This window comes from Brachyistius frenatus, unplaced genomic scaffold (assembly GCF_029030835.1).
Source record: "Brachyistius frenatus isolate BFR_SWC_R1_liver_20210118 unplaced genomic scaffold, ASM2903083v1 Contig_273, whole genome shotgun sequence".
Taxonomy (NCBI): Eukaryota; Metazoa; Chordata; class Actinopteri; family Embiotocidae; genus Brachyistius; species Brachyistius frenatus.
In genome coordinates this window covers 167,501-179,553 of record NW_027210872.1, presented here as the reverse complement: position 1 = coordinate 179,553, position 12,053 = coordinate 167,501, and the positions used below count along the sequence as shown (strand labels likewise).

At 45.0% G+C, this 12,053-nt stretch overlaps 1 protein-coding gene across 1 annotated transcript in view; it reads left to right on the top strand.

Moving 5' to 3' along the window:
• Positions 1-2,793: 2,793 nt before the first annotated feature.
• The window catches only part of pde4dip (phosphodiesterase 4D interacting protein), a 78,379-nt gene continuing 69,119 nt past the window's right edge, over positions 2,794-12,053 (top strand). The window contains exons 1-3 of the mRNA XM_069721797.1: positions 2,794-2,849; positions 4,917-4,969; positions 8,169-8,236. Coding sequence (XP_069577898.1) covers positions 2,824-2,849; positions 4,917-4,969; positions 8,169-8,236 — 147 coding nt within the window. The 5' untranslated portion in view covers positions 2,794-2,823. The remainder of the gene's footprint in view (positions 2,850-4,916; positions 4,970-8,168; positions 8,237-12,053) is intronic.

The following is a 12,053-nucleotide window of genomic DNA, read 5'->3' as shown; positions in this document are numbered from 1 at the left end:
AGCTATAACATGACACCGAGTTATTGATTCTTATTAAAAGTGGTGTTCAGTAATATGAACCTCGGAGGGGCGTCGGCCTGACGCTCATTAATAATAAATGCATCCGATTGTTGACTGGATGGGAGTCACACGGGACAACATTAAGTTCGGAGCGGTTTGGAGCAGGAAGTGACCATATTTGGACGAGCTGGGGGAGGAGCCAGCAGTGGATCTGACCGATCTGATTGGAAACCTGACGATACTACGTCCCGCCCACCAATAGCTGTAACCTGACTGCACCACAGGCCTGTCAATCAAACAGACACGCCCACAAAAACAGATGAGAGAAGTTGAATGGGAGTCTTTGGAGCCGGAGGCTTTTTGGAGCCGACCTCTAGTGGCACTCGCTGGTATTGCAGACTAAGGCCTCATTTTTCAGACGTGGAAGCTACGAACTCTTTTATAAACAATCTGCGGTGATAATCACAGATGGTTGCAGATTAGCAGATGCTGTTTCTTCACCTCCTGGATGGAGGATGTCTCTCAGGTTTTATTTTTTGCACAAGTGAGTAAAACTTGAATCTGATTTGAAGCTCGACACACAGAAGTAAGAAAACACAACAACGGGAGCAATAAATCTCAGAGTGAAAGCTCGTTGTTTGGACTGATTGCATAATGTGTTTGGCTGAGAAGAAGGAAGCCTGTCTGCCCCCCCTCCTTCCTCCTCCTCCTCCTTCAGACCTGCAGCGCCTCATCACTCCTCAGTGAGCCGGCTGCATGTGAGGAATGTGAGGCAAGTGTGTGAGGAGAGGGAGGACAGCCAGGGGGGAGATGGTGGTGGTGGTGGGGGTGGGGGGGGATTCCTCGAATGTTATCAGCAGCCAACAGGACGTTGTGTATCTGCAGGTCGCTCTGAATCAGGAGTTTTACAGAAACCTCGTCAGGCTGCAGGTGTTTGTGTTCAGAAATGTTTTTAATTTACATACTCGGCTCTGATTGGCCGGTTATTGGGGTGTTGAAGGACGTGTGAATCACCTCCTGGTTTTTAACTCACTTCAAGATTGAAGTTCAGAACTATTTCTGGTGTAAATATTGGAAAACAAAACATGTCAGACTTTCTGGTGAGAATAAATCAATAAAAACCTCTAAAATTATCAGATGATTATCAGAATAATGTGATTTCTTGACAATTTTTTACAATTTGAGAAGCTGTAAAGCAGTTTGAAAGTAGATAATAAACAAGATATTGTGACTTGATATATTAAAGAGTCAATAAAACTCATCCAACTACATTTGACCTTCTTGTTAATGAAACTCAACTTCCTGTAGATGTTTCAGAATAAAAGCCTGCTCCAGAATTAAAAGAATGTTCTCCTCCGAACCGTCAGAAAGTGAAGTTAAGTTCAGAAATCAGACATCTTACTGCAGTATGATCACAGAGGAGGTCACACGGAGGTGACGGAGGAAAGCGTTCTGATGTGGAAGCAGCCTGATGAGAAGATCATGCATGACATCATTTAGTCAGGTGGGATATGAGATTACTTTAAAACTCTTTCTGGCGCCACTAGTTTCAAATAAAAGTTTGTTTCTCAGGTAAATAAAAACACTTGTGCTCCCAAAAACCACAGAAATCACTTCAGATCAGATTTTTTTTCTTTTTTTTTTTCTTTCCCACATTCTTCAACCGTCCGTCCTGTTTGGAGAAGACGGTTGATTCAGTCCTCCGAGTCCGGCTTTGATCCGCCAGCTCGTCCAGCAGCTTCAGAGAGCTGCTGTCTGCTCCAATCACATCAGCTGCTCTGTTCCCACACACACAATAATAACACACCAGCACTTCATCCTACTTTATATCTTTATATGACACATATTTAAAATCCTTTGTGTGTTTGTGTTTATGTGTTTATGTGTGTGTGTGTTTATGTGTTTATGTGTGTGTGTGTGTGTGTTTATGTGTTTATGTGTGTGTGTGTGTCTGTGTTTATATGTTTGTGTGTGTGTTTATGTGTGTGTGTGTGTATGTGTGTGTGTCTATATGTGTGTGTGTGTGTGTGTGTGTGTGTGTGTGTATGACTTCCAGAAGAAAACAGTGAAGCAGTTGAGTGAGTGTTTTCTGTTGCAGGAGATTAGAAAGTCATACCTGGTTTTACCTGCTTCAACATGTCACATGGGGGGTGCATAAACACACACACACACACACACACACACACACACACACACACACACACACACACACACACACACACACACACACACACACACACACACAACGTGCTCCACCCTGCCTTCAAAAACTACCAGAGGCAAATAGTTGATTGACAGTTTAACAAGCAGAGCCTGGTGCGGTTTGCGCGCACGCGCGCGCATACACACACACACACACACACACACACACATACACACACACACACACTGCAGCGTGCTGAGACAGATCTGTCTTTCATGCAGCACCTTTGCTCCCCTCGGCGGGTGTTCACCTCCTCTCCCTCCCGCGCGGCTGCCACGTCAGAGCAGCCTGCCGGTGCTCCGCGCGCTCCTCCGGGAGCCTCGTGGCCGGACGAACCCTGACTGTGGTCACTCTGCTCGGAGACACGCAGCAGCTGCAGGGAGGAGTGACATCACACACACACACACACACACACACACACACACACACACACACACACACACACACGGTCTCTCTCTGGGGCTTCGGTGCGAACGGTTGACTCGGAGGTGAACAGAGGTGCTCAGGTGGAGCAGGGGGTGGGGGAGGAAGGGCGAGGAAGGGGGGAGGGGAGGACTCCTCCTCACCTGACAGCTGAGGAGGCGCTCGGAGAGTCCGGCGGCTTTTTATTCAGCTGAGAGATGAGCGGGTTCCTTTACAGAGGAAGGTAAGAGGTCTCCTGTCAGTGTGTGTGTGTGTGTGTGTGTGTGTGTGTGTGTGTGTGTGTGTGTGTGTTTTCATGACTGTAATGTGAAGAGAAAAGCGCAGATAAAAAAGTGAAAAGTAAAGAAAGAGGAGCTTTGTGCTGGCGTTACATAACGAGGATGGATGTCAGGCTCCTCCAGCTGGTCCAGGATCAGCTCCTCCAGCTGGTCCCGGAGCAGCTCCTCCAGCTGGTCCCGGAGCTCCTCCAGCTGGTCCAGGATCAGCTCCTCCAGCTGGTCCTGGATCAGCTCCTCCAGCTGGTCCCGGATCAGCTCCTCCAGCTGCTCCAGGATCAGCTCCTCCAGCTGGTCCCGGAGCAGCCTGGCAGCCTTAACCTCCTCCAGCCCGTCAGAAGAGTCACACCTGCTGAGTCATGTTTTATTTTGGGAGGATTTAGGGTTCATCTGATTTTCAGGATGGAAATAATTCTTCATGTTATTGTCAGTGTTGTTGGTGTCCTTGGAGACTCCAGCAGGGTTCCTGTGTGTGTGTGTGTGTGTGTGTGTGTGTGTGTGTGTGTGTGTGTGTGTGTGTGTGTGTGTGTGTGTGTGTGTGTGTGTGTGTGTGTGTGTGTGGGGGGGGATCAGTGGGCCGTTATTGGATTAAAAATTCAGTATTTTTCGGACTTGTCTGCTGCATCTCAGTGTTGGAAAAGAAGTGGAAACCGTGTTTAAGATCTCAACTATTGTTTAAAATGAACTTATGTGGATTTAAACTCAGTTTTTCTACGATTCTGGTGTTTTCACCTCATGTAACTTTTGTTTTTGTGTAACATCGGCCCTCTATAATGTTTTATAGTGTATAGGAGTGCAGAGAAGATTTAACATTTATATGCATATATAAAGTGTGTATTGTCTCTTTTCTCTGTTGTGACTAAACTCTTCCAGCTGTTATGCTACCTGGCTAGCCCGCCAGTTTACCCAGCATGCCGTTCAGCTTCAGGGGATCGTGTGATTGGTTGTTCATTCGTGATTTTTATCTTTTTATTTCTTGTCTTTAACTCTTCTAAAATCCAACCAGCGCTTCTTCATCCTGTTGTTGTAAAAATGAATCGTTTGCCATGGTGCGTTCAGGTGCAGCTACAGGCGTCATTTTTATTTGTTGGAGTTTCTTTTAAGTGTTAGAAGTTTTAACCGGCTTGTTACTTTGATGAATTTTCCAAATCGTGTCAGGGTCATTTCAGGACGAAGTTTACGGCCGTCTGAAGGAAAAATCTGTTGACTTTCACTCATTTTTTCCGCAGAATATAAAAAGCATGAGATTATTACAGAGTGTGTCCTGTGGGAGGCTCAGAGCCGGGTGGGGAGCTGGATGATTCACTGACAGGGAGCTGATCGGAGGACGAGCGTGAACACCAGACAAACAAATGTTGTTGCTCTGAAGCTGCTGAGGAGGAGGAGGAGGTGACGTCATCTCACAGGACGCATTCACTGTCACACACACACACACACACACACACACACACACACACACACACACACACACACACACACACACACACACACACCGAGGTGGTGGTAAAACACTGCCACCCTGACGTGAAGCTCCTCCCCTCTGATGTTCACTTCAGCTGATAAACGGAGGTGTTGACAGTTAATCACCCTCATCGATCCCCCCCCCCCCTCTGATCAATAAATCCGCTCATCGAACAACTTTAGGCCGCTTTTTAAAAAAGTCTTTTGAAGCAGAGAAACATGGAAAATGCCATTTTATGAGGCAATAAAACAAATGTGAGTCTGTAATAAGTAGAGATCTCTCAAGGTTTCCACGTGTGCGGTGGAAGGACTTCGTGGCTGCCCCCCCCCCCCCCCGTCTGTGTTTACTGTGTCTGCTGCTGAGTGATGGCTGCGTGACCTGAAGCATGCGCTGACTCAGTGTCCTGCAGCAGCAGCAGCAGTGTGTGAGTGTGTGAGTGTGTCCACCACAGTTTCAGCTCTGACGGGACAGTGTTGGGTCTGAATGGGTCTGAATGGGTCTGAATGGGTCTGAATGGGTCTGAATGGGTCTGAAGAGCTGCTTCTTCTTTCAGGCACTGCGGTGCAGAGAGACGCGCGAGGCCGAAGAGCACCGGACCGACGATGGGTGAGTTTCTCCTCAGACCTCTTTTAAAACTCTGATTTTGATCTCCATCCAGGAAGCTGCTAGTCTGATTTAACAAAAACAACTTTCTCCTGGTGTGTTTCCTTCTGCAGCATCGACACCTCGTACTGTGTTGACTAATTAGTTTTATGAAGAGGCTGCAGTGTGACTCTATGAATGACCCTCTGTTTATCGGTGTGTGTGTGTGTGTGTGTGTGTGTGTGTGTGTGTGTGTGTGTGTGTGTGTGTGTGTGTGTGTGTGTGTGTGTGTGTGTGTGTGTGTGCGCGTGTTGTTCTGTCTTTGAGGTCCACTATAAGAGGTCATTTTAAATCTTGGATGTTTGGTTACAGTCAGAAGGAGGTAAAACTGTTATTTATGCTGATTTTATTGAGCTGGTCCCATCATTTCCCATGATGCACTTCTTGACCTACACAACTAGGCTTTTGTTTTTGTTTTGTTTTGTTTTTTCACCCTCAGCCGACCTGGTCAGATGGCAATAAATGAGAATTCATCAATTTAAACGGTACTAGTTGAATTGATTTCACTTTAAAAAAAATATATAATTAGAAACTTTTTCTGTCAATGATGCTTCCTAAGAATCCACAGTTCATTGAATCATCTGGAAACTGTTGATTTATATCCTTACTTTATGTATACAGATGTTGTTTTTAATGAAAGTGTGAATTTAAGGATGTTTTTATTCATAATTTGATCCGTTCTAATATCCGATAATGTGTATACCTGAATTGGTGATTTGCGATAACGGCTGCAGCCCTGATCTTCAAGGGAATAGTTTAATATTTCTAATCTCATGACTGTGTCACATCCAGAATGGGAGTAGCTAGCCTAGCTCAGCATCAAGACTGGCAGCAGGAGGACCGGATAGCCTGCCTCTAAAAAACAACACCTATCAAAACCTGTAAATCAAACAAATCATCATGTTTTATCTCATCTGTTAAACCCACGTGTTAATTATGATTGCTCATTTACAGATGAATCAAACATCTCTTCCTTTCTGCTACTTCTCTTTCCCGCCTTTGTGATTGATAATCCCACACGGATTAGTTTCACCTGTCCCTCGTTGTTCTCCTCTCCCTGGTTGTATTTAACACTGTGTGCTTCTCTCCTGTTCTTGAGTAAGTCCACGTCCTTCTCCACGTTCGTTTCTTGTCCTTTACGTCACGCTTAACATCTTTTTTCTCGCCTGTTTTTGACTTTTGTTTCTCGGATTTTAGCCTCAATCTGCTCGCCGCGTGTTTTTGTTTTTCCATCTGGTGCTTTTTGTTCCACCTCCTTTGATTTTGGTGTTTATTATATCTGGAGTTTCTGGAGGTCCTCACAAACACAGTAAAACATAATGTGAGTGTTTGTGTGCTCGTCACTCGTATCGGAGTTGTGTGATAATTTGTCCGCTGGCCGGCCGCCTCGGGACTCCGTCCAGAATACCTTCTGCCTTCATGCTACAGAGCAGCTTTTTTATAATAATGTTTAATGTGCCTCAGTTTTAAAGAACCGTCAGGAACCTGAACTCGGCCAAAGCCGGCTTGATTACACCCCTCGGGATCCCGGCAGGCTTTTTCTAAAAAACCCAAACTGCTGCACAGATCTGCGTCCCGAGCGGAGGTTTCTGGGAACGCTCCCGGCCTCTCGGAGAGGAGAAGTTTGGCTTTGGGACGTCTTAAGACCTCCTGGAAGACTTTCAGCTGGACGACAATACACCGTGTGGACACACAGCCCGTATACATCCCGGTTTAATGGCTTTATAACGAGCTGAGGGCGGATCACAACATCTCTGAGACGGAGCTCCGACAGCCGCGACCCGTTAGACTGATGACTCTTTGTAACGGTGGAACAACTTCGCTCTAAGTAGCATTTTATGAGGAAATTTAAACCGCAGTTTACAGATGAGATGCTTTAATTTGCATTAAACGTGAACTACAAGACAAACCTGTTCTGTGTTTCTGCTCCCACATCTTCCAGTGGGAATAAATTGGTCAACTAAACCGCTTCTAACTCGAGATTTTTTCAACATTTTTTAAAGGACGTTCAATCATAAAAGTCTCAAAATGTATCTGCAAGTAAAAGGCACCAAAAGGCAGCTTCGCCTGCTGATGAAGACCAAGTCAAATGGTCAAAAGCTGTGAAAATGAGTTTGAAGAAAACTAAATATGGTACTGAATTCTTAACTTCGCCTTGAGGTAAAAAAAAAAAATTACAACAAACACAACGGCAACAAGCTTTGTTTCCAGCTGCATCTGTTTCCTCGGACGTAATTTCATCTGTGAGAACGCTCACCGGAAAAATTTGTTTCCAAAGCGACGGAGGCGGTTTGAGGCGATGAAGCCGCTGGCGACGGCCTCAGCTGGAGGTTCGGTGGTTTTTAGAACAGCTTCCTTCCCATTAGTTGGTCACTGGGTTGAAATTGGCTGAAGGTGAAGAGATGGGGACCGAACTTTTTGTTATTTTTATGGAGCCGGTCGTGTTGCTTCGATAGTTGCTGTTAGCAATAAATCAAGACAAAAATATATAAAGTATCAAAGTTCAAGTGAATAAAAACAAATAACTACAGCTCACATTATATGGTTTAATAATTTACCGTATATAAAATTGTTCGTAGCTTCTGGGTCTGAAAAACCGATCCAGAAGTGTCTTCAGCTGCAATACCAGCGAGTGCCACTAGAGGTCGACTCCAAAAAGCCTCCATAGACTCCCATTCAACTTCTCTCATCTGTTTTTGTGAGCGTGTCTGTTTGATTGACAGGCCTGTGGTGCAGTCAGGTTACAGCTATCGGTGGGCGGGACGTAGTATCGTCAGGTTTCCAATCAGATCGGTCAGATCCACCGCTGGCTCCTCCCCCAGCTCGTCCAAATATGGTCACTTCCTGCTCCAAACCGCTCCGAACTTAATGTTGTCCCGTGTGACTCCCATCCAGTCAACAGTCGGATGCATTTATTATTAATGAGCGTCAGGCCGACGCCCCTCCGAGGTTCATATTACTGAACACCACTTTTAATAAGAATCAATAACTCGGTGTCATGTTATAGCTCAAATTACAGAAATCTGCAGAGGACAAAGATTTAAAATCATCTAAAGCAGCAACACCACAATGTAGAAATACTGAATTCAAACCTACAAAGAACGTCCAAAGTCATCGGTTGTTTGGTTTGATCCGTTTACATCCTCCTTTTTTTTGTCTGCAGATTTCTCGTGTGATGAAACAGACAAAGGCCCGCCGCTACAGATGCACAGCCTCCGAGAGTTCGAACAGGTAAGGACGTGTTCTCTCTTTGATCGTCCAGATTAAACGTTGTCATCCGGTGGCGGTTTGATTGCGATGAGAGGAAGAGCTCGCCACAAACACTCGTCTGTGACGAAAACCCAGAAGCAGCTGTGAGGTGTTTGTGTGAGTTGGTCTGTGATGTCGGCCTGCTGAGGTGTCTGAGCTTGTCTCGGCTCTCTGGTAATGACTAGGTAGGTGTGTTTGGGAAGATGAAGATGATGATGATGATGATGATGATGATGATGTGGCAACAGAAACTGCATGAGTCAAACTCTGTCACTTCGTCTCTCGTGCATACTGCGATCCTATTTCCACATTATGAACCCACCTACATGATAATAAGGACTCTGACTCAAGTCATAAAAAATCCTACATTTCCCCAAAAAACTCATTCTGACCTCATGTTTGTATTTCCTGCTAATTTACAGCTGAAACGCTCTGAATTGATCAACATCAGCATGTCAGCATCCTTTAAAGTTTCCTGGTGGAAAAGTTGTCCTAAAACATTTCATCTGCATCAGGAGTATCGCTGTGAACCGGGCGCAGCAGGAATTCTTCCTTTCACCTTTTTATTTCTGCAGTTTTGTCGACACAAACATCATCTGAGTTTTTTCCTTTTGACGACCAAACAGCAGAAAAGTTTCTCACAAAGACAGAATCCGACAAAAAAAAGGAGACGGATGAATAAATTAAAGGAAGCCTGCAAAAGCAGGAATATTTTTAGAGGCTCTGCTCTCTCTGGCTCTGTGCCGCAGTAATGGATTCTGGGAGCTCTGCCAGGTGCATTATGGGTCTGATATAACTCTGGAGGTGCTCGCTGCAATTACCCTGCTCCCCGTTTAGTGAAGGACAGAGCTGTGGACGGAGGCTGCTGGTTAGAATAACGCTGAATGAATGTGGAGGGGAAAAGATCAAATGATGTGAAATATGAACCTCCAGCAGGAACAGATCGAATCATCTCGCTCCTGATGCATTCTGGGAAACGGAGAGTGCTCACTCCTCTCATTTAAGGCTTTTCAAACAGAATCTGGAGGAAATATTTCTCCACAAACTTGCAAATGTATTGGCCGAGCTCAAGATCCTCTCATTTGTACGTTGCAGAGGCATAAATATGTTTATAATAAAAAGAAAAGATCTTTTTTTATCTCTTGTAATATTTGTGTTTTTTGTGATTTGATTTATTAGGCCTCAAACACAGCTGTGTTTGGTGGGCATGTCTGTTTGATTGGTCTGCCTGGTGTGCAGTCATAGACTGGCCTCGAAGCTGCAATACCAGCGAGTGCCACTAGAGGTCGGCTCCAAAAAGCCTCCGGCTCCATAGACTCCCATTCAACTTCTCTCATCAAATCCAAAGTGAATAAAATGTGTCCATCAGTTATCTCGGTGTTGTTAGCTAAAGTCACTCCTTCTTCTTAGTTTTCTGGAGGTCCATCTGAAAATAATCCCTCATTCATTAGAAAAGAAGATTCAAGAAGACCTGTTTTTGGGGGCGTGTCTGTTTGATTGTAGTTTAGAAGTACAGTAAATATGCTGCTGAAGTTTCTGTGGTATAAAAATGATTTTTCTCCAACTGCTGCTGAGGTAAATCGTGTCGCTCTGCTTCTGGAGGACATGAATCCATTTTTCAGTGGTGCAGGTGTGACGTTTTAATCGCGGAGAAACTCTCCGGCTTCGTGTTGATTTTCCTTTCAGCAGTAAACCGAGCAGATAAAATGCAGCTTTGAAGTGCTGTGAAAGCTCGTTATTCTCCGAGCGAAGACGTGTTTTCCTGCGAAGTGTCGTGTCGTTACGGAGAGCGGCCGGCTTCTCCTTTTGAAGTTTTCCACCGACGGGATGAAAGGATGAGTCACGCTGCCGACCGGGAGGCGACCTCGACGGCGGCTCCGTCCGGGAGGCCGACGGGGAAACGGGAACGAGGCCGCTGCTCACGCTGGCCGTTTGAATTACAGCCGACGCGCTGCAGACCTGCACAACATCCTTTAAAGGAGCAAACCGCCATTTCTTTCTTTGATTTCAGACCGCTGATTACTGCTCAGCGACCGCTGCGGGGTTTTACATGTTCGGATATGATCATGTCTGAGCTTTGTTTGAGGTCAAAGGTCAAGTTATTTTAAATCAAATTAAATAATATTTCAGGGTATTTCTGTGATGATATTCTTGACAAAATACTGAAAAACATTTCATCAATAATTTCTCTGTGGTAAATTAGATCTGAAGAATCCTTTTGGACGAGAGGTCTTCAAGAACGTAAAGCGTGTTTCAGTTCATCCAGGAAATCCACATCTTACGATCGCAATAATTAACGCGTATTCGGAAAAATATATATTTTTTAGATTCAATGTTATTTTGGAGCTTTTGACATTTTCTATGTGAATCCAAGAAGATCATCTGGCTTTAAGTTGTTGTGGTTGTTATTGATGGATATCATATTGAATATGTGGAATAAAAACAGCCGTTAATTTAAACTAAATCTGGTCCAGGTGAGTAAACTGATTCATGGTCCAATCAGCAACTGAGAATTTATGGCACAAAAACCTTAAAACTCCCTCTGTGCGGTGTGAGCAGGTTTTTTTGTTTTCTTTCTATATCGGATTTCCGTCAGCGGTGCTGCAAGTATTTACAGCTCAGACGCTCAAACTATAACAAACGGAAACAACTGATTTTCACCGCCGAGCGGAGACATAACGGTCTGAGAGACGTCCTCGTTCTGACGGAAAACGTTGAAGTTTGTCGACTTCTCGTTGCTACTGCAGTTCGTACGTTAAGTTTTTCTGACAATGTTGGTCCTCTCATCTTAATAGAGCAGTCTGGATTATTGAGTCCAGGTTACGGCACTCTCTGTGTGTGTGTGTGTGTGTGTGTGTGTGTGTGTGTGTGTGTGTGTGTGTGTGTGTGTGTGTGTGTGTGTGTGTGTGTGTGTGTGTGTGTGTGTGTGTGTGTGTGTGTGTGTGTGTTGTCCACATTTGCGTCACTTTAAAGAATCAATCCTCTTGGAAGAAACGTGAACCTGCCAGAGCAGCGTTTGTAACTGTCAAACATCCCCGCTCTGCAGACCTCAGGTTTTTTTTTAAAAAGAAAGAAAAAAAAAAAATCGGCCAATCAAAATGCCCCTTTATTTCTGAAATGGGCCTTTATTAGTCCGCAGGAGAAATTGAAAGCACATGGCTGCCCCCATAAACGTGAATTCAAACCGACCGCGGAGACGCGGAGATTGATAGAAGAAGGGGGGGAGGGGGGGAGGGTTGCGTATAATTTTGCCCATTAAAACCTCAGGACAAATTAGGGTTGTTAATCTGTTATTTTGCCCTCAGTCTCAGCGTTCACGTCTTAAAAACAGCCCTGCGCTATGAGAGGTCTGTCAGAGATGGATTACCGAGAGCGCAGCGGCAGTAATGGATCGTACGAGGAACCAAAAACAAAGACGTGAACACCCGATCCTGCAGCTGACAGCCGGCCTGAGTCTGATTAAGATGGCATATTTCTTCTTAATTCCCCTTTATCTCCAGTCTTTTATCTCCACCCCCCCCACCCTCCCGCCCCCTTCAGCTTCTCCCAGTTTTTTGTTGTGGCATTTAAAAATAGGTCAGAATAATGTGTGTGTGTGTTCAACCCTCGAGCTGTTGGCTCGGTACTTCTGCTCTGTGTTGCTGGTGAGCAGAGGAGCTCAGAAATATGTTAAAATCATTCTTTACCAACGGCGTCCATGTTGTTGTTGCTCGGTTGCAGGATTGTGTTCCTGCACATCATGCAACCTGAACACGATGTATCATGCTAACAGGAGGTATTGTGGGTTAGCGTTAGGTTG